The following is a 20,370-nucleotide window of genomic DNA, read 5'->3' as shown; positions in this document are numbered from 1 at the left end:
TTATCTGACAAATAGTAAATGATTAATAAATTCTGCATCATGCCTGCATTATTTTTCTGATGGTAGGTCCCAGAAGTGTTAGTAGAACATGATTGTTCTTGAAATTGCTTTCAAATCCTGTTTGTTTTTCTAAACTCCACAATTTTTCCCAACTACTCCGTGTCCTAGTAAATTTCTCTTTCTCAATTTTAGTGACATCTGCAGTCTGCATAACTTACACTTAAATTTTACCTTTATTTTATTTTATCTTAAAGTGTTTTCTGAGTTTTTTAAATTTTAAAAAATATTTTATTATTTATTTATCTATCTATCTACCAGAGAGAGAGAGAGACAGACAGACAGACAGACAGCAAGAGAGGGAATATAAGCAGGGGGAGTGGGAGAGGGAGAAGCAAGCTTCCCACTGAACTGGGAGCCGGATGTGGGGCTCAGTCCCAGGACCCTGAGATCATGACCAGAGGTGAGGGCAGACGCTTGACTGAGCTACCCAGGCGCCCCTTCTGAGTTTTTTTTTTAAAGATTTTATTTATTTATTTGAGAGAAACAAACAGAGCATGAGTAGGGGGAGGGCAGAGGGAGAGGAAGAAGCAGACTCCCCGCATGAGCAGAGCGCAGGACTCAATCCCAGGACCCCGGGGTCATGACCTGAGCCAAAGGCCAACCCTTAACCAACTGAGCCGTCAGGCACCCTGTTTTCTGACTTTTATTTTTTTAAAGATTTTATTTATTTGTCAGAGAGAGAGAGTAAAGCAGGGGGAGAAGCAGGCTACCCGCTGAGCAGGGAGCCCGATGTAGGACTCGATCCCAGAACCCTAAGATCATGACCCAAGGTGAAGGCACATGTTTACCGACTGAGCCACCCAGGCGTTCTTGTTTCCTGACTTTGAAAAACAAGATAAATGGGTGCTAAATAACTAAATCATATGTTGCAAAAGGATTGTAATCATGACATCCTTCTGATTTCCTTACAAACATCCAGCAGAAATGGTGGGCATATAGATTTTGCTTGACTATACACTGGTCATTTACTTGGCAGTAATTCCCCAAAGCAAATTCTCCACTATACTGATCTTTGCCTAGTGTGGGAAGTGTATCAATGAAACCACTGAGAATTCTTATAAAAGATCTACCCACAATACAGGTGTATAGATGAAACCTCAGAGATCTGGAGCTTGGCTGTCCAGCAGTGGCAACTATCAGAAATCAGAATTAGGAATGATTAAAGAGATAGGTAAACACCTAGGAGAACTGTCACGTATTCCATGCATTAAAGCTCATTCTTTTTCTTCTTTTTTTTATTTTAAGTCCTGCATGAGGCTTGAACTCAAAATCCTGAGACCAAGACCTAAGTTGAGAGCATGAATTTGTTAACCAATTGAGCTACCCCAGCACCCTGGCTTATTATTTTTCTAAAAGAAAAGCTCTTTAGGTTTATTCAAAGCCATTATACTTACTTTTTACATAAATTTTTAAAAATCTGGTCATCTGGTATCTGAGGTCAAAGCAAAATAGAAGTAGCAAACTGTGACAACATGTAAGTCGACACATAAGAATGTGGGTTAAGCCGCTGCCTTCGGCTCAGGTCATGATCTCGGGGTCCTGGGATCGAGTCCCACATCGGGCTCTCTGCTCAGCGGGAAGCCTGCTTCCTCCTCTCTCTGTCTGCCTGCCTCTCTGCCTACTTGTAATCTCTCTCTGTCAAATAAATAAGTAAAATCTTAAAAAAAAAAAAAAAAGAATGTCAGATAATATTTTGATCACACGAAGGGAATCCAGAAAATGATAAAAGGACTCATTACATAGCATAGCAATTCCATATGTTACTGCTTTCAACTTTTTCTCAACACACACAAAACACGGTAATAGTTCCTCTGAACACTGGGCAAGCTAATGAATCTGCTAATGGCCAGAGGAGTCTGCCCAGGGTTCTGGCTTCCCTGGATCCTGCTCTGTCACCTTGAAGGCTGAGGGGAAGCTAATATTATGGCCCACTTACAATCCATATGAAAGGCCCTGGATATATTAAAAGTGAAGGTGGTAACTGGCTGTTTTTAATAAGGAAAGCAATTTATCGAACATTGAGTACCATTGAAGAAGTCTCAAAAACACACATTTTAGAAATGTTCTCATCCAAAATGATTAAAATATGCTTTCTTGCCTAAATAGTAGTAAACCTATAATTATCCAGAAAATATAACTTCTGAGTTATAGGTAGCAGAGAACTTATAATGATTTTTTTTAAAAAAGATTTTATTTATTCATTTGAGAGAATGCATGAGAGAGCGAGCGAGTGAGAGAAGGTGAGAGAACACAAGCAGCGAGAGGGGCAGAGGGAGAAGCAAGCTCCCTGCTAAGCAGAGAGCCTGATGTAGGGTTCGATCCCAGGACTCCGGGATCACGACATGAGCTGAAGGCAGATGCTTAACTGACCGACTAAGCCTCCCAGGAGCCCTATGATTTTTTTTTTAAGATTTTATTTTTAAATAATCTCTACACCCAACATGGGGCTCTAAACCACAATCCTGGGATCAAGAGTCACATATTCCACCAAGCCAACCAGACACCCCAAGACCTTATAGTGATGTTTTTTTTTTTGAGCAAGAGAGATTGAGAGCACACATGCAAGTGGGGGGGGTGGGGGTTATTAGGGGAGGGCAGAGGGAGAGAGAGGGCATGGAGCCTGATGTAGGGTTGGATCTCATGATTCTGAGATAAAATCAAAAGTTGGACACTTAACCCGCTGTGCTACCCAGGCACCCCCTTATAGTAGTTTTAAAAATGGTTTATCATCTGTGTTTTCTTACTATCAAAACTAAAACAGAGCCACCTGGCCTGGCTGGCTCAGTCAGTGGAGCTGCAACTCTTGATCTCAGGTTTGTGAGTATAAGCCCCATGCCAGGTGCAGAGATTACTTTAACAACAAGAACAGAAAAACTAATACAGAAATATGGAAAATGAGGGTCTCATACTCTCACTCCCAGAAATAACCAGTGTTAAATAATTACGTGTATTCTCCACAGAATTTTTTTTCCTCACAAAAGTAGAATTAATACTGTGCCTGTAGTTTGTTGGCTCGCTTTTTTTTGTGTGTGACCCCCACCCCCTGCTTTATTTTAAAGTAAACTCCGTGACCAACGTGGTGCTTGAACTCACAACCCTGAGATCAAGAGCCACATGCTCTGCTGACTGAGCCAGCCAGGTGCCCCGTCAGCTTGTCTTTGTTTGTGTTTTTTAATTTTTATTATTTTATTTATTTATTTTAAAGGATTGATTTTATTTATTTGACAGAGAATGAGATAGCACAAGCAGGGGTAGCAGCAGAGGGAGCAGGAGAAGCAGGCTCCCTGCCTGCTGAGCAGGGAGCCTAATGGGAGGCTTGATCCCAGGATTCCAGGATCATGACCTGAGCCAAAGGCAATCACTTAACCATCAGAGCCATCCACGTGCCCCAAGCTTGCTTTTTTAAGAATACGTGATACATAATGTACATCTTTTCATACCAGTATCAACAGTAAATATATTATAGCCTTTCTGTCAGCCAGACATGGGAGTGCAGTGCTGTAAATATAATAGTTAAGACAGTCATAGTCTCTGCCCTCCTAGAGCTTCCAGTTAAACAGGAGAAACACATACTTAAACATAATTGCACAGATAAATCTAACTACATTTGTAGTAATTGCAATAAAAGAAATACATGGAGTACTCTTGGCATATAAAACAGGAAAACCTGCTCTGAAGAGTCAAGGAGGGCTTTTCTGAGAAATAATGTTTGGTCTGAGTCCTAATAGATGAGTAGAAGTTAGCCAGGGGAGGAATGTTCCAGGCAGAAATAACATGTGCATTGGCCCTGAGGTGACTTGAGAGCTCAGTACTTCGGAAGAACTGAGGTTTGCCTCATTTATTTTATTGCATTCCATTTTGAGAATATGCTGGCGTTTACTTACGCATTGCTCTGTTAATGAAAAATCCGTTTGTCTCTACTTTTTATGCTTTTTTTCCCTACTTTTTACACTTTGTAAATAATGCTGCAGTGAACATCTTTGTATATATAGCTTAGCAGCTTAATCAGGTAGTATCCTTTAATATCATGAACTCCCATGAATTGGTAAAAATTTCCTCCTATAAATTCTGTTTTGGTTTTAGAGATCATGTATATACTGTGCTTTGTTTTTTATGATCTTAATTTATGAAATTGGAGACTGAGATTATTAGAAAGGCAATAAGTAAGTCCTATTTATAGAAGCTTGAGATGCATCCTTGCATTACCTTGTGTTCGGGAATACTTCCTGGGAAAGCTCAACCTAACTGTATTGCATGCAAATACCCAAACTGAAAGAGAAGAAACAAACGGCCATTGTAGGGTACCAAACATTTTATTCTGTAAGTAAATACCTCTTTATAGATTCTTTCTTTCCTTTTTTTAAGATTTTATTTTTAAATATTCCCTCTACCCAAGATGGGGCTCGAACTCAGAACCCTAAGATCAAGAGTCTCGTATTCTTCTGACTGAGCCAGCCAGGCATCCTTATAGTTTTTTTATTGGTAGAAATGTGTTTTTAAGGATTACTCCTTTTTTTTTAAAGATTTATTTACTTATTTTAGGGGGAAAAAGAGCTGGCACTCACAGTGGGCTGGGGAGGGACCAAGGGAGAGGAGAAGCATCTCAAGGAGACTCGATGCTGAGCTCAGAGGCCAAAGTGGGACTCAGTATCATGACCGGAGATCATGATTTAAGCTGAAACCAAGATGCAGACATTCAACCAACTGAGCCACCCAGGCACCCCAAGGATTATTACTCTTTAAATCAGTCTTCTCAAAGACATTCTCATTGCAGATTAATGGTCTGACCTGAGACACTCTAAATCATGTGATCTGCAGATGGGTCTCAGTTTCATGTGCTTTAAACACTCCCCTCCCACCCATCCCCACCAATTTTTTATTCACCGTTGAAAGCCAGTGCTTGAGGAGTGCCTGGGTGGTTCGGTCAGTTAAACGTTAGACTCCTGATTTCACCTCACGTCATGATCTCAAGGTTGTGAGATCAAGCCCCTTGCTGGGGAAGGAACCTGCTTGGGATTCTCTCTCTCCCCTTCTTCTTGTGACCCCTAACCTTTGCTTGAGCTCTTTCTCTCCCAAAGAAAGAAAGAAAGAAAGAAAGAAAGAAAGAAAGAAAGAGGGGGGAAAAGGGAAGGAAGAAGGGAAGAAAAGAAAAGAAGGAAAACCAGTGCTTTAGAGCACATGAGGCTGTACATCCAGAAGTATCTGTATTTTCTTTGTAGCCATATTGACTTGAATGTATTTATTCCATAGAACAAAGGATAAAGGAACTCAAAGACCTATTTTTTATGTTAAAAAGGAGTTATTTCAAAATAATATACTATTCTTGTGGCCGTTATGAAATTATCTGTGAATTATTGAGCTTTTACAATTAGTTAATAATTTTGGTTTTGGGGATCACCTGGGTGGCTCAGTTGGGTAGGTGTTCATGATCTCAGGATCCTGGGATGAAGCCCTGGGTCAGGCTTCTTGCCAGCAGGGAGTCTGCTTGTCCCTCCCCAATGCCCCCTCTCTGCTCATGAGCTTGCTCTCTCTCAAATAAATAGGTAAAATCTTTTTAAAAAAATAATTTTGGTTTTTTGTATTTTTGGTAAGGACTCAACTAAAGAAGTTCTTAGGAAAATCAGTAAAGAGAGCAAAGCACCTTGCAGAGGAATATGGTGAACGTGCTGTGAATAAAGTTAAAAGTGTTAGAGATGAAGGTAAGTGAAATAGAACATTGCAAGTGAATATTTAATTGATTTGTAATCATCCAAAGTTAGTCTGTAATTTATAAGAGGCATTCTTCTTATTGAAATTAAGAAACCTTGGTAGCAGACATCTTAGCATTTCAGTAAATCATGTTATTCTAGGTATCACTTATTTTTATGAGCAGGAAGAAAAATAAATTTGTTCGTCTTGAACATGAATTTGTACACACTTTGTAAGTATGGCAACCTGGAAGAGATGAGTGTTCATTATTCAGTTGTAAATTAGTTTTGTAAGGTTAGTTTTTATAAATATTTTCCAAAATTTGGAAAATTTTCTAAATTTGTACAGATCTTCACTTCCTATGTCATTTGTTGTAATTGTACTCATTTATTTTATTTAATAAACACTAATACAGTAATTATTTTGTGCTAGACACTGTTCTAAGCACTTGAAACTATATTCATTCATTTACCCTTCATAAAAACCCTGTGAGGTAAGTACTATTATTATCTCCATTTTACAGATGAGAAAACCAAGGCACAAAAAGGTCCAGTGCTTTGGCTCTGGTCACACAGAAAATAAATGACAGAGCTGGATTTGGACCCAGACAATCTGGCATGAGATCCTGTGCTCTTAACCAATATGCTATTTAGTAATAGACTGATACTGTTTTTCCATTTAATAAATTTTCTTGGTTAACAGTAGAATGAAAATCTTGATAGTAACTTTATCTACATTAGCCAGTGATGATTTCTGTATTGCCTTTCTGTTCAGTGTTTCATACTGATCAAGATGATCCTTCATCAAGTGATGATGAAGGAATGCCATATACAAGACCAGTCAAATTCAAAGCAGCGCATGGTTTCAAAGGACCGTATGATTTTGATCAGATCAAAGTGGTACAAGATCTTAGTGGTGAGCATATGGTAAGCAGTCTTTGTATCTTTCAGGATTGATTCTGTTTTCATTGAGAGAAGTACTTTGGCTTCTATAAAGCCAATCTCGTATGTGCATAATTTTGCTAACCTGATTCAAGGAAAGTAAATTAATATTAATAATGATTTAATGCCTAGGTAATGCAGAGTCTATCTCTGGGTTATTGTTTAAGAACTGAAAGGTTTTTAAAATTATTTTTAAAGATTTTATTATTTATTTATTTGAGAGAGAGAGAGAGTGAGAGAGAGAGAGGATGAGAGGGAGAAGGTCAGAGGGAGAAGCAGACTCCTCGTGGAGCTGGGAGCCTGATGCGGGACTCAGTCCTGGGACTCCAGGATCATGACCTGAGCTGAAGGCAGCAGCTCAACCAACTGAGCCACCCAGGCGCCCCAGGTTTTTTAAATTTTTATTTAAATTTTAGTTCACTAATATGCAGTGCAGTACTGGTTTCAGGAGTAGAATTCAGTAATTCATTACTTATATACAATACCCAGTGCTCATCAAAGCAAGTGCCCTTCTTAATACTCATCTAGCCCATCCCCCCTCCACCTCCGTCTGTCAGTCTTCAATTTGTTCTCTATTGTGAGGAGTCTCTTACGGTTTGGGGCAGCTGGGTGGCTAAGTCAGTTGAGCGTCTGACTCCTGTTTTCAGGTCATGATCTTGGATTTTGGGATTGAGTCCCTTGCTGAGCTTTGTGTTCAGCAGGGAGTCTGCTTGAGATTCCCTCTGTTTCCTTCTCTCTCAGCCCCTCTCTCCACTTGTGCGCGCATGCGCTCGCTCGCTCTCTCTCTTGCTCTCGCTCTTTGTCTCTAAAATGAATGGATAAATCCTTAAAAAGAAGAGTCTCTTACGGTTTGTGTCTCTGCCCCCCACCCCCCGCAACTTCCCTACTGTTCATCTGTTTTGTTTTTTAAATTCCACATATGGGGGCATCTGGGTGGCTCAGTCGTTTCAGTGGCTGTGTTGGGCTCAGGTCATGATCCTAGAGTCCTGGGATTGGACCCCACATCAGACTCCTTGTTCAGTGGGGACTCTGCTTCTCCCTCCCCCTTCTCTTGTGTTCTCACCTGTTCTCTCTCTCTTTCTCTCTCTCTCTCCCCCTATCAAATAAATAAAAATAAAATCTTAAAAAATCTTAAAAAATTAAATTCCACATATGAGTGTGAAACCATACGGTATTTGTCTTTCTCAGATTGACTTACTTTTATTTAGGATAATACATTCTGGCTCCATCCACGTCATTACAAATGGCAAGATAACATTTTTTCTGATGACTGAGTAGTATCCCATTGTATATATGTATATACCACATCTTCTTTTATCATTCATCAGTCAGTGGACATTTCGGCTCTCTCCATAGGCTGTTGTTGATAATGCTGCTGTGAACATTGGGGTGTAAAAACCCTTCAAATCTCTATTTTTGTTTCCTTTGGATAAATACTTAGTAGTATGCTGGATTATAGGGTAGTTTTATTTTTAGTTTTTTGAGGAACCTCCATATTGTTCTCTGGAGTGGCTCCACCAGTTTGCATTCGCATCAACAGTGCAAGAGGGCTGCCCTTTCTCCACATCCTTGCCAACACCTGTTGTTTCTTGTGTTAATTTTGGCCATTCTGACAGGTGTGAGATGGTATGTCAACATGGTTTTGATTTATATTTCCCTGATGATGAGCGACGTTGAACTTCTTTTTATGGGTCTGTTAGCCATCTGGATATCTTCTATGGAAAAATGTCTATTCCTGTCTTTTGCCCATTTCTTAACTGTGTTATTTGTTTGTTGGGTGTTGAGTTTGGTAAGTTCTTTATTTTGGATACTAACCCTTTATCAGATATGTTGCTTGCGGGGTGCCTGGCTTGGTCAGTCATTAAGCCTCTGCTTTCGGCTCAGGTCATGATCCCAGGGTCCTGGGATCAAGCCCCACATGGGGCTCCCTGCTTCACGGTAAGCCTGTTCTCCTTCTCCAACTCTCCCTGCTTGTGTTCCCTCTCTGGCTGTGTCTCTCTGTCAAATAAATAAAATCTTAAAAAAAATTTAAAAGATATGTTGCTTGCAGCTATCAAGAAGTGAAAGTTTTTGTTTTTAAAGATTTTACTTATTTGAGAGAGAGAGAGCATGAGCAGGGGGAGGGGGCAGAGAGAGAGGGACAAGGAGACTGTGCTGAGACCATGGAGCCCAATGCTGAGCTTGATCCCAGGACCCTGAGATCGTGATCAGAGCTGAAGTCAGACACATAACCAACTGAGCCACCCAGGTGCCCCTTAAGAAGTGAAATTTTTTGAATAAGTAAACTCTAGTCCCATATCATGAAGAAAGCTATGTAAAGGTACCAACTTTAAAGGAGTTAAATTTGCAGGGTGGTCTGTGTCTTTGGAAACCATTTAAAATGTTCCCAGGGTATATTTTTAAAAGATTTTATTTATTGAGAGAGAGAGAGAATGAGTGAGCAGGGGGAGGAGCAGAGTGAGAGGAACGAGCAGATGCCATACTGAACCCGGGGACCGATATGGGGCTCGATCTCAAGACCAGAAGATCATGACCTGAGCCGAAATTGAGTTGGATCTTAACTGACTGAGGCACCCAGGCGCCCCTTCCTGGGTGTATTTTAAATAATGAACACAAATACTGCAGTAGGTTCGTTTATTTTGTAAAATGGCAGCTAAAACCAGGAGAGAGAGGTGTAAGTTTTCTACCAGAGTTAAAATGTACGAAAGTGGGAATAAAGTAACACAAGTGATATTGTAGTTATACCCCTTAAAAATGCCAGGAACACAGGGAAGCTGGTAATAAACTGCTGGACAGGACAATGATGCTGTCAGTCTTTGATCAGGGAATCTATTTATCTATTTAGTTTTTAAATCCAAGATGTGGCGTAACTGGAAGGAAGCGACCCTAAACATATCAGATGGAGGCCAGATTGGAATTTAAACTTCAGTACTTATGATCTCCACATAAAATATTTGATTTGATTATAGTAACTTCCTTAAGGAACTGATAAACTTCCTTGTACTGTTTTGATTCACTTTCATTATTTCCAGTTTTAAGTAAAGTCTCATTGTAGTAGGTTCCCAATAACAAATTTCTTAATATGCTTGCATTTTATGGAAATGAATGTTATTTTATTATATGAACTATTGCCTCTAACTTGGATAATCTTTTTTTTTCAAGTTTATATTTATTTTAAGTAATCTCTATACCCAACATAGGGCTCAAACTCATGACCTAGAGACCAAGAGTTGCATGGTCTCCCAACCAAGCAGGCACCCCTAAGTTAGATAATCTTTTTAATCTGCATACATATGTGTTATAATAGGAGTTCAAACAACCTTTGTTGTAATAGCATTTGGCTTTTCCAAGTTAAGGGTTCATGTTCATAAATCACGCCACCTCCACCTCCCAGCACATACCCACACACTTCCCTATTGCTAGCAGTTTCTGGGAATTCTAACCATACACTGTAAAATCTTGTTTCTGGGGGAAAAACAGGTTGAGATCACACCATTCCAACACTTGCAAATGCCCAGTGCCACAAGGGTCACTGCTAACGTGGGCCTGTATTTCCCTCAGCCTTGGTCAAGGGTATTAGTTGCATTCTGAGGGCTCTGCCTCCTCCAGTGCCACTCCCTCTTCTGTTCAGCTAGGAGACTGAAATCCCCAACTAGGATTTCTGTTTTCACAATGATTTATGGCCTCCTCGGAACTCCATTTCCATTAATTTGTAGACAAAGCTTGGGGCTTTGAACTTGTTAGTTTAGATTACAGTAAACCGCTGCTATCTTATCCTACTTTTCTCTTAAAAGTTGCTCTTTGTGCTGTTGTGTCATCATTGAACTGTTGGCCTTAAGTGGTATTAGTAATATGAGGATTATCTTAGTATCATTTGGAAGAATTCTTTACTTTGGCTTTAAAATAATGTTTCAACTCTTAGGGGTGCCTGCTTGCTCAGTCGGTAGAGTATGCGACTCTTGATCTTGGACTTGTAAGTTCAAGCCCCACATTGGGTGTAGAGATTACTTAAAAATAAAATCTTAAATATTTCAACTTCTAAAGAAATAACTCTGAACCTTTCTTTGTTTTTATAGGGAGCTGTTTGGACCATGAAATTTTCTCACTGTGGCCGATTACTTGCCTCAGCTGGACAAGACAATGTAGTGAGAATATGGGCTTTAAAAAATGCTTTTGACTATTTCAACAATATGCGAATGAAATACAATACCGAAGGTATTTTTTATTTACTTGTGGGCCTTAAAACTCTAGAGACATCTGGTATTTTTACATTTTAGGTATAATAATGCCCTCTTCTCGGGCAACCGTTTGCAGCAACCACTATTTTTAATAGTGGCCACAAACCTAAAAGAACAGAAGTCAACACTGAAAAAGCGTCTGAATCCCATGGAAAACGCTACCATAGAGCTTTTGACTTTATCCCATTCGAAGTATTGTGCAGAGTTTAATTCTTCAACTATTGAGAACAAAGTTGCTTGGTTTCTCCTGACAACTTTTAGTTCTCTCCTGGGTTTAAAAATGAAATAACCTGATTAATTTAGAAAAGGAATGAGAATGATAATATCCATCCAGTAAGGAAAGAAAAAAGGAGACCCAGCCATGAAAAGGAAATATGATTTGTCAGTACATCAGAGGTATACGAAAAAAGGTTAAATGGCAGAGAGAAACCTCAGAATGTGATGTGTGTACACCATGAGTACAACAATATAAAATATTTCTGTATATTGGTAACTTACCAGGAAAGCATGTAGAACTGATGTAGGTAAGAGCTTTATGTTTATGGGATTTTTTTCTTATAATTATTTAACTACAATAAATTTTCTCCACAAACCCCTCCCTTCCACTCCCATCCTCGCCCTAGCCCACTAAGACTGAAACCAAGAAGATAAGGGATGGGAGAAAGGAGAATAGGTGGCCATGGGCTGGAGGATAGGACATATTTAAAGCACCGATTGAGGAACATAGAAATCTGGGGAGATCCACTAAACTGGCAAATGATCCGTGTATACTTTAGTGGCCCTATGGGTATTGCTTGCATTATAATACATAATTGAAGATGAAATTGGGTTGGCAAAAAGTTAAACTATGTTTACAATACATTTTTTTTATTGCCCTGCTTGGAGCAGACAGACTGTTCAGCGGCCCTTGCGACTTCTACCACCCCAGACCCTTTGTGTCCCTTTATTGTTCATCTTATTTGTATTCACTATGAATAATGAAGATTTAATAATATTTTATTAAATTGATGATATGGTTATTCTAGATTTTATGATTAAAATGATAAAACCTATTATTTTGGTGCCCAGAGAATTAATGCTTCACTTATTTAGAAAATGTGTTTTTTCAGAATGTTACATTCTATGACTATTAATTAGGTGTTCATGTGTCATTATTTCTGATTGATGTGTGTGTGTGTGTGTGTATGTACATGCCTGTTTATAATTATTATTTTGTTTTTAGGACGTGTATCCCCGTCACCTTCTCAGGAAAGTCTGAATTCATCAAAGTCTGATACAGATACAGGGGTATGTTCTGTATTTTATGGCTATTCTTGTTAAGTACTATAATTTGATTTATTTACCATGAAATACCTTGTTGTCTGTCAGAAATTACAGTTACATGAAAACAGTTCATTAAGATACGTTAGAGACAAGAGTTTCTTCTGTTAGAAGTGGTAAATGAAAAATTGTGTCGTACAGTGCGTGATACTACTCCAGCGACCAAACTACTAATACAAACTTAATAAACAAAATCTCTTCCCCTCAAATCCATGTTACAATTTTAAAAAATATTGGATACTGAATAAGGAGTGATAGAGGAAAAAGTACAGAAATATTTTAATTTTTCCATCTTCTTGGTTTAATAAATGCTTCAACACAGTTTCAGGTAGTTTAAAATATTTGGTGGTTTTCATTTGGTCTGATAGCTGGAAGGTTTAATATAACCAATGTTACACCTAAAAAGCAAACTGGAGAATATTATTCTAAGCTGTCCCTTGTGCTTCTTGTGTATTGACCTAGACAAGGGTGATGTAAAACGAAGAACCTAAAATGTCCACCTGCTCAACAGTATTTTCCTGAAATTTCACTGTCTGCATAGTATTTGACTCTAATGTTTCCCTACTCTAAACATATTCCTCTCAGCTTTCTAAGGTTCTATTTTCCCTTGTTCTCTTCCTACACCCTTGCTGTCTCTTCCTCTTTCTCTCACTCAAATGATGCTGTTTTTCAGAGTTGTGTCCTTGGCCATCCTTGTCTGACATACTCATTTGTTGCCTCCAGACCTGAATTGGCTTTTACCTTCATAATTCTTGTTGCCTTTGAGAATAGCTGGTTTCTAAACAAGCAGAAGATCTTACTGGGCATGCTACCCTTTTCACGTAACAGTGTGTGTAGGATCTCTCCATCGGTGTATTCACCATGCACACTGGCTGAAAGGTCTAAAACTAAACTCCCTCAACAAATGTTTTTTGAGTGCCTCTTAATGTGCCAGATACTGCTAGATTGTGCAAAGTCAAATGAGACATAGTCTCTGCCTGGGGACTGTGGTGACTGGTGAAGTCAGTGTATCCACAATTCTAGTATTGGATGGGAATATTCTACAGAAGGTACTACACAAGTACAGGAGTTTTCGTTATCCCAACACATCAGAGCGTGAGGAAAGTCTTCCTGGAGGCGTTCTGTGCGAGCCAGCAGTTCGCTGTGTGAGAGAAGGCAGCAGCGCGTGGGAGTGACCAGCTAGTGCAGAGGCCTGGAGGCAGAGACGGCCCAGCACTGTAAGGGTGCTGCCCACGTTCCAGGTGGCTGGAGCCAAGCGGGCACGTGTGAGACTTGGAGGAGAGGGAGACAGGATTAGGATTGTCAGTGGTCCTTTGTATTAAACCAGGAAGTTTGGACTTTGTCCTGTAAACTGCGGGGGAGTGGGAGGGGGCTTTCAGGGGCTTCAATCAGGAGCTTAATTAAAATATTAAGATTTTTGTTTCCGGGAGCGCTTTCTGGTAAATACTGTAAAGGATCAGCTAGAATGGGGGCTCCAGGCTAGAGACAAGGGAGACTGCTTCAGAGGGTATTAACCCAGGAGAGAAACAGTACTTGGATTATGAAGCAGTGAGTCTAGAAACCATAATGATGAGCTGAATTTGAGAGACTGTGGAAGAGATAGGATCTCTGGCACTTGGTGACCCGCTCGCTGAGTTGGCGGGTGAATAGTTTAGGAAGATTCCCAGCTGTCTGGCTTGAGTAACTGGCTAGATGTTAATGTTCACTCATGGAAATATTTTTATTACCTACCCAGAACCCTGCTTCCCTCTTTGAGTCTTTAATGGCATCACCATCCATAAGTTACTTTTTTAACGTTGTGAGAAGATACTCCATTACTTTCTTCCTTACCCAGATACCAAATGAGTTACAAATTTCTATCCACTCTGCCTCCATTTACAAATGCCTATGGAATCTGTTCGCTCATTCTCTGTTGTCACTCACATTATCTAGGCCTTCAACATTCATTGAGATGTTTGCTGTAGCTTCCTAATTGCTTTTTCTGTCTCCGGTCTCTACGCAATTAAATTTTCTGTACTGCCACCAGCTTTTTTTCAAAATCCCAATCTGATGCCATTTTGTGGTTTAAAATCTTTTGACGGCTCCTTGTCACCTGCAGAATAAGACCCTTCCTGATACTGCCTCATCTTACCCTTTTAAAAAAATTTATGATAGCAAGTGAAATTTAAAAAAAAAAGATTTTACCTATTTGAGAGTGAGAAAGAGAGAGCGTGATCGGGGGAGGGGCTGAGGGAGAGGCAGACTCCCCCCCCTGAGCAGGGAGCCTGACGTGGGGCTGGATCCCAGGACCCCAGGGTTATGACCTGAGCTGAAGTCAGAGGCTTAACTGACTGAGCCACCCAGGAGTCCCCTCATCTTACCTTTTAAACTCTGTTCTAATTCCCTGCTGCCTGTGCCCCGTACTCACCATGCTGGACATGGGTCTATACCCTAGCTATTCTTTTACTTTCCTGCCTTTGTCCGTGCTATTTGCTTTGCCCTGAGTGCCCTCCTTTTCTCACTGCCCTCCCTTTTCTCACTGGTCAGAGCCCTATTCATCCTTCCAAGATTCAGTTCAAAAAAAAGAAAAAGGATTTGGTTCAATATCTTACCATCTCTTAATATTTTCCCTGAATCAGGCAGGCAGAATTGTTCCTCATTTTTATTCCAACAGAACGTTACAGGTATTTTGACACTGATATTACTTACCATGTCTTCTTTGGCAGTTTGTCTCACTGGCTAGACTCTGGGCTGATTTAAGACAAAAAACTATACTTCACAGATCTTAGTGTCCTTGGAACCTAACCCCATGCCTGACTGTAGTGGGCCTGAATCAGCGTGGAACTCCTCCTTCTGTGCCTTTGTTCCTATCTCCTTATCTGGAGGCCTGTAATCTCCTTTCTTTCTGTTCGAAGCTTGCTGGTTCTTCAAGGCCCACTTCCCTCCATAAAGCCTTCACTGACTAATGTAGCAGTAAAAATTTTAACCACTTTGCTTTGGGGGAAAGGTTTTGCTTTTATTAGTTTAATTCACCGTAAAGCTTCCAGGCATTGATGATTATTAAAAACCGGAACTATTTGTCCCAACATGTATTAAGCTTATTTCAGCAGTCCTACTAACAGGTCATTTTATGTATTTTTTTGCAAAGATTTTATTTATTTATTTGACAGAGAGAGAGGGAGATCACAAGTACACAGAGAGGCAGGCAGAGAGAAGAGGAAGCAGGCTCTCCCCGCTGAGCAGAGAGCCCGATGTGGGGCTCGATCCCAGGACCCTGAGATCATGACCTGAGCCGAAGGCAGAGGCTTAACCCACTGAGCCACCCAGGCTCCCCGATCATTTTATGTATTTTTTATTTTTTTAAAGCTTTTACTTATTTATTTGACAGAGATCACAAGTAGGCAGAGACGCAGACAGAGAGAGAAGGGGGGGGAGCAAGCTCCCTGCTGAGCAGAGAGCCTGATGCAGGGCTCGATCCCGGGACCCCGGGATCATGCCCCGAGTCGAAGGCAGAGGCTTTAACCCACTAAGCCACCCAGGCACCCCCATTTTACATATTTTTAAAGATTTTATTTATTATTTATTTTAGAGAGCACAAGTTGGGGGTAGGAGTGGAGGAACAGGGAGAAAGAGAATACTAAACCAGCTCCGAGCTGAGCTCCGAGGCCTCAATCCCAGGACCCTGAGATCATGACCTGAGGTGAAATCAAGAGTTGGAAGTTCAACTGACTAAGCCAGCCAGGCTCCCTCCTACTGAACAGATCCTTAACTATGTCCATCTACCCCACTTCATCCCTGCAAAAAGCCTAAGTAACTTCCCACCTTGTTTGAATACAGGCCTTTTATTATTTTTTTTAAAGATTCATCTATTTGAGAAAGCGAGAGTGCAAGCCTGTGGGGTGGGGTGGGGCAGAGGGAGAGGGAGAAAGAAACTCCAGCAGATTGCATGCTGAGCACAGAGCCCGATGCGGGGTTTGATCTCACGACCCTGAGACCACAACTGGAGCCAAAAATAAGAATCGGACACTCAGCCACCTGTGTCAACTGGGCACCCCAAATACAGGCCTTTTAAATGAGGAGCATAACAGTTCTTTGGCACAAAAGGTAGTGACCCCCCTGTAGTACTGAGCATTTTTCCTGTAGTAGTTGAGAATCATTTATATCTGTTGTTTTCAAGAGTAGATTTATTTCTTTCGCTTCTGTCATTTTGATTGGGGATGGTTAGAAGAGGCCTGTATTTCATATGCCTTTGGATTATGGTACCTGCTGTGTTATCTGGGAACCTAGTGCTAGCTATAATGAGGGGTGGTATGCACAGTGTAGTTTATTCATTTATTAATTTTCCTGATGTGTGTGTTTTTTCTTTTCTCATGATAGTGATGTATTTATCTCTTTTTAACTATATCCTCATTCTTGTTAGCACTCATGTAAAATAGAGTACATGAAAGTGTACCTAGAGTACTGTTGGGCATGTAGAGTGGCACACCCAAGATCCCTAACTTGGTCATGCCAAGCCTAGAATTCTGCCTGCTGTGCTCTCTATTCCTACTGATTTCCAAAAGTAGCTCAGTGCATGTATGCAAGAAAGGAAGAGCGCCTGCCTAGCTTGCTCCATTATGGTAGATTTGTAAAATTTCTGCTGGAAACTAGAAGTTGTAACTATGCTGTTAACCTAGGAATTGGCGCTTTGCTCGGGTTCGATCTGTGTTGGGTGTGCTTGACTAGTGGAAACATCAGTATGGGTGCCTCAGCATTTCACTGCTGCTCGGAATTCTTGAGAGAAGATTGTAGGGAGGGAAAAAATTTGCTCTACTCTCTTGGGTTCCACAGCAATGATTTTGCAGCTGAGATCCATGAATAACCTGACAAAAGACAGAGTCACAGGAGAAACAGTTTACTATGTATGTGTGTATATAGACACACACACACACACACACACACACTCTATATGGAGGCCTTCATAGAAAACTTCTGAATGCAAAAAAAAAAAAAAGAAGAAGAAAAAAGAAATAAAAATACTGAATGCCTAAAGAGGCAGTTAGACCCAGGGGTTTATATATAATTTTAATAAAGAATGGTAAGTTTGTTGAGAAGTGACAAGAAAAAGAGGGGCGGTAGGCATTAAGGGCAGTATATTATGACCAGGTAAAAATATTGGGGGAAACTAATGGAGGATAATAATTACTTAGTACTATCTCCAGAGGTAAGATTATTTTCCCCTTCCTGGCAAGGAAGAGGTAAAGGGGACACACCTTCACAAAGAGAACTTCATGCCCTGCTTTCAGGTAGAAGTAGGGAGGGCAAAGACTTTTTCTTCTGTCTGCTTATTCTCAGTTGCCTTCAGCCCCAAATGATCTTTATGCAAATGGAATATTTTGGGGTGACATAGTCTGGTCTCCTTCAAGATTATTAGGATCTAAAACTTGGATGAAAGGAGTTAACTATAAGGGGGTGAGGTAATTTTTGTGAAATTGTACATGTGCAACATTTTATTTAAAAAATATGTATTGATGGGGCACCTGGGTGGCTCGGGGTCGTTAAGTGGCTGCTTTCAGCTCAGGTCCTGATCCCAGTGTCCTGGGATCCTTGCTCAGCGGGAGGCCTGCTTCTCCCTCTCCCACTCCCCCGCTTGTGCTCCCTCTCTCGTTGTGTCTCTGTCAAAGAAATATAAAATATTTAAAAAAAATATATATATATATATATGTATCACTGGGCACCTGGGTAGCTCAGTTGGTTAAGCCTCCCACTCTTGATTTTTGGTTCAGGTCATGATCTCAGGGTCATAAGATCAAGCCCCTCGTCAGGCTCTGCACTCAGTGCAGAATTTACTTAAAAATTATCTCTCTCGGGGCGCCTGGGTGGCTCAGTGAGTTAAGCCACTGCCTTCGGCTCGGGTCATGATCTCAGGGTCCTGGGATCAAGTCCCGCATCGGGCTCTCTGCTCAGCAGGGAGCCTGCTTCCTCCTCTCTCTCTCTCTGCCTGCCTCTCTGCCTACTTGTGATCTCTGTCTGTCAAATAAATAAATAAAATCTTTAAAAAAAAATTATCTCTCTCTTCCTCTGCCCACTCCCCACTTTCTCTTTAAAAAAAAAAAAATTGGCTGCTCCCATATTGGGGGCATAGATATTTACAATTGTTAGATCATCTTTGTGGATAGTCCCTTTAAAAATTATGTAGTGTCCTTCTGTATCTCTGACTACAGTCTTTAGTTTAAAATCCAATTTATCTGATATGAGAATCGCTACCTACCCCTGCCTTCTTTTGAGGCCCATTGGCATGAAAGATGCTTCTCCATCCCTTCACTTTCAGTCTGGGTGTATCCTTAGGTTAGAAATGGGTCTCTTGTAGACAACATATGGATGGGTCCTGTTGTTTTATCCAGTCTGCAACCCTGTGTCGTTTTATGGGCGCATTTAAGCCATTCACATTGAGAGTGATTATTAATAGATACGTTTTTATTGACATCATATTACCTTTGAAGTCTTTACTGCCTAGAGCCATCTATACTTTTAATGCCATTCTGATCAAAATTCCACTGGTATTTTTCAAAGAGCTGGAGCAAATAATCCTAAAATTTGTATGGAATTAGAAGAGACCCCGAATTGCTAAGGAAATGTTAAAAAACAAAACTGGGGGCATCACGTTAACCTGATTTCAAGCTTTACTACAAATCTGTGATCACCAAGACAGCATGGTACTGGCATAAAAACAGAGTAGAGAGCCCAGATATGGACACTCAACTCTATGGTCAAATAATCTTCAACAAAGCAGGAAAAAATATACAGTGGATAAAAGACAGTCTCTTCAATAAATTTTAGGATTATTTTGCTGGGAAAATTGGACAGCTATATGTAGAAGAATGAAACTCGACCATTCTCTTACACCGTACACAAAGATAAACTTGAAATGGATAAAAGACCTCAACGTGAGACTGGAATCCATCAGAATCCTAGAGGAGAACATAGGCAGTAACCTCTTCGATATCAGCCACAGCAACTTCTTTCAAGATATGTCTCCAAAGGCGAAGGAAACAAAAGCGAAAATGAACTTTTGGGACTTCATCAAAATCAAAAGCTTCTGCACAGCAAAGGAAACAGTCAAGAAAACAAAGAGGCAACCCACGGAATGGGAGAAGATATTTGCAAATGACAGTACAGACAAAAGGTTGATATCCAAGATCTATAAAGAACTTCTCAAACTCAACACACACAAAACAGACAATCATGTCAAAAAATGGGCAGAAGACATGAACAGACACTTCTCTAATGAAGACATACAAATGGCTATCAGACACATGAAAAAATGTTCATCATCACTAGCCATCAGGGAGATTCAAATTAAAACCACATTGAGATACCACCTTATACCAGTTAGAATGGCCAAAATTAGCAAGACAGGAAACAACATGTGTTGGAGAGGATGCAGAGAAAGGGGAACCTTCTTACACTGTTGGTGGGAATGCAAGTTGGTGCAGCCACTTTGGAAAACAGAGTGGAGATTCCTCAAGAAATTAAAAATAGAGCTTCCCTAATACCCTGCAGTTGCACTACTGGGTATTTACCCCAAAGATACAGATGTCGTGAAAAGAAGGGCCATCTGTACCCCAATGTTTATAGCAGCAATGGCCATGGTTGCCAAACTGTGGAAAGAACCAAGATGCCCTTCAACTGACAAATGGATAAGGAAGATGTGGTCCATATACACTATGGAGTATTATGCTTCCATCAGAAAGGATGAATACCCAACTTTTGTAGCAACGTGGACGGGACTGGAAGAGATTATGCTGAGTGAAATCAGTCAAGCAGAGAGAGTCAGTTATCATATGGTTTCACTTATTTGTGGAGCATAACAACACGGAGGACATAGGGAGATGGGGAGGAGAAGGGAGTTGAGGGAAATTGGAGGGGGAGATGAACCATGAGAGACTATGGACTCTGAAAAACAATCTGAGGGTTTTGCAGGGGCGAGGGGTGGGAGGTTGGGGGAGCCAGGTGGTGGGTATTGTGGAGGGCACGGATTGCATGGAGCACTGGGTGTGGTGCGTAAACAATGAATTCTGTTATGCTGAAAATAATTTAAAAAAAAAGAAGAAGAAGAAAGTCACGGAGGTGTAGATGGGGAAACGAAGAAGAAGAAGAAGAAA

The 20,370-nt window shown here is 40.5% G+C and overlaps 1 protein-coding gene across 3 annotated transcripts in view; it reads left to right on the top strand.

Moving 5' to 3' along the window:
- Positions 1 to 20,370, top strand: part of WDR44 (WD repeat domain 44) — an 88,937-nt gene that overhangs the window by 49,578 nt on the left and 18,989 nt on the right. For all 3 annotated transcript variants that reach the window (XM_044235863.1, XM_044235862.1, XM_044235864.1), the window contains 4 exons: positions 5,653 to 5,759; positions 6,523 to 6,674; positions 10,766 to 10,904; positions 12,150 to 12,214. In XM_044235863.1, the coding sequence (XP_044091798.1) occupies positions 5,653 to 5,759; positions 6,523 to 6,674; positions 10,766 to 10,904; positions 12,150 to 12,214 (463 nt within the window). The remainder of the gene's footprint in view (positions 1 to 5,652; positions 5,760 to 6,522; positions 6,675 to 10,765; positions 10,905 to 12,149; positions 12,215 to 20,370) is intronic.

Source organism: Neovison vison, chromosome X (genome assembly GCF_020171115.1).
Source record: "Neovison vison isolate M4711 chromosome X, ASM_NN_V1, whole genome shotgun sequence".
Taxonomy (NCBI): domain Eukaryota; kingdom Metazoa; phylum Chordata; class Mammalia; order Carnivora; family Mustelidae; genus Neogale; species Neogale vison.
The sequence above is the reverse complement of the archived record's forward strand: the minus strand, read 5'-3'. Positions and strand labels throughout refer to the sequence as shown.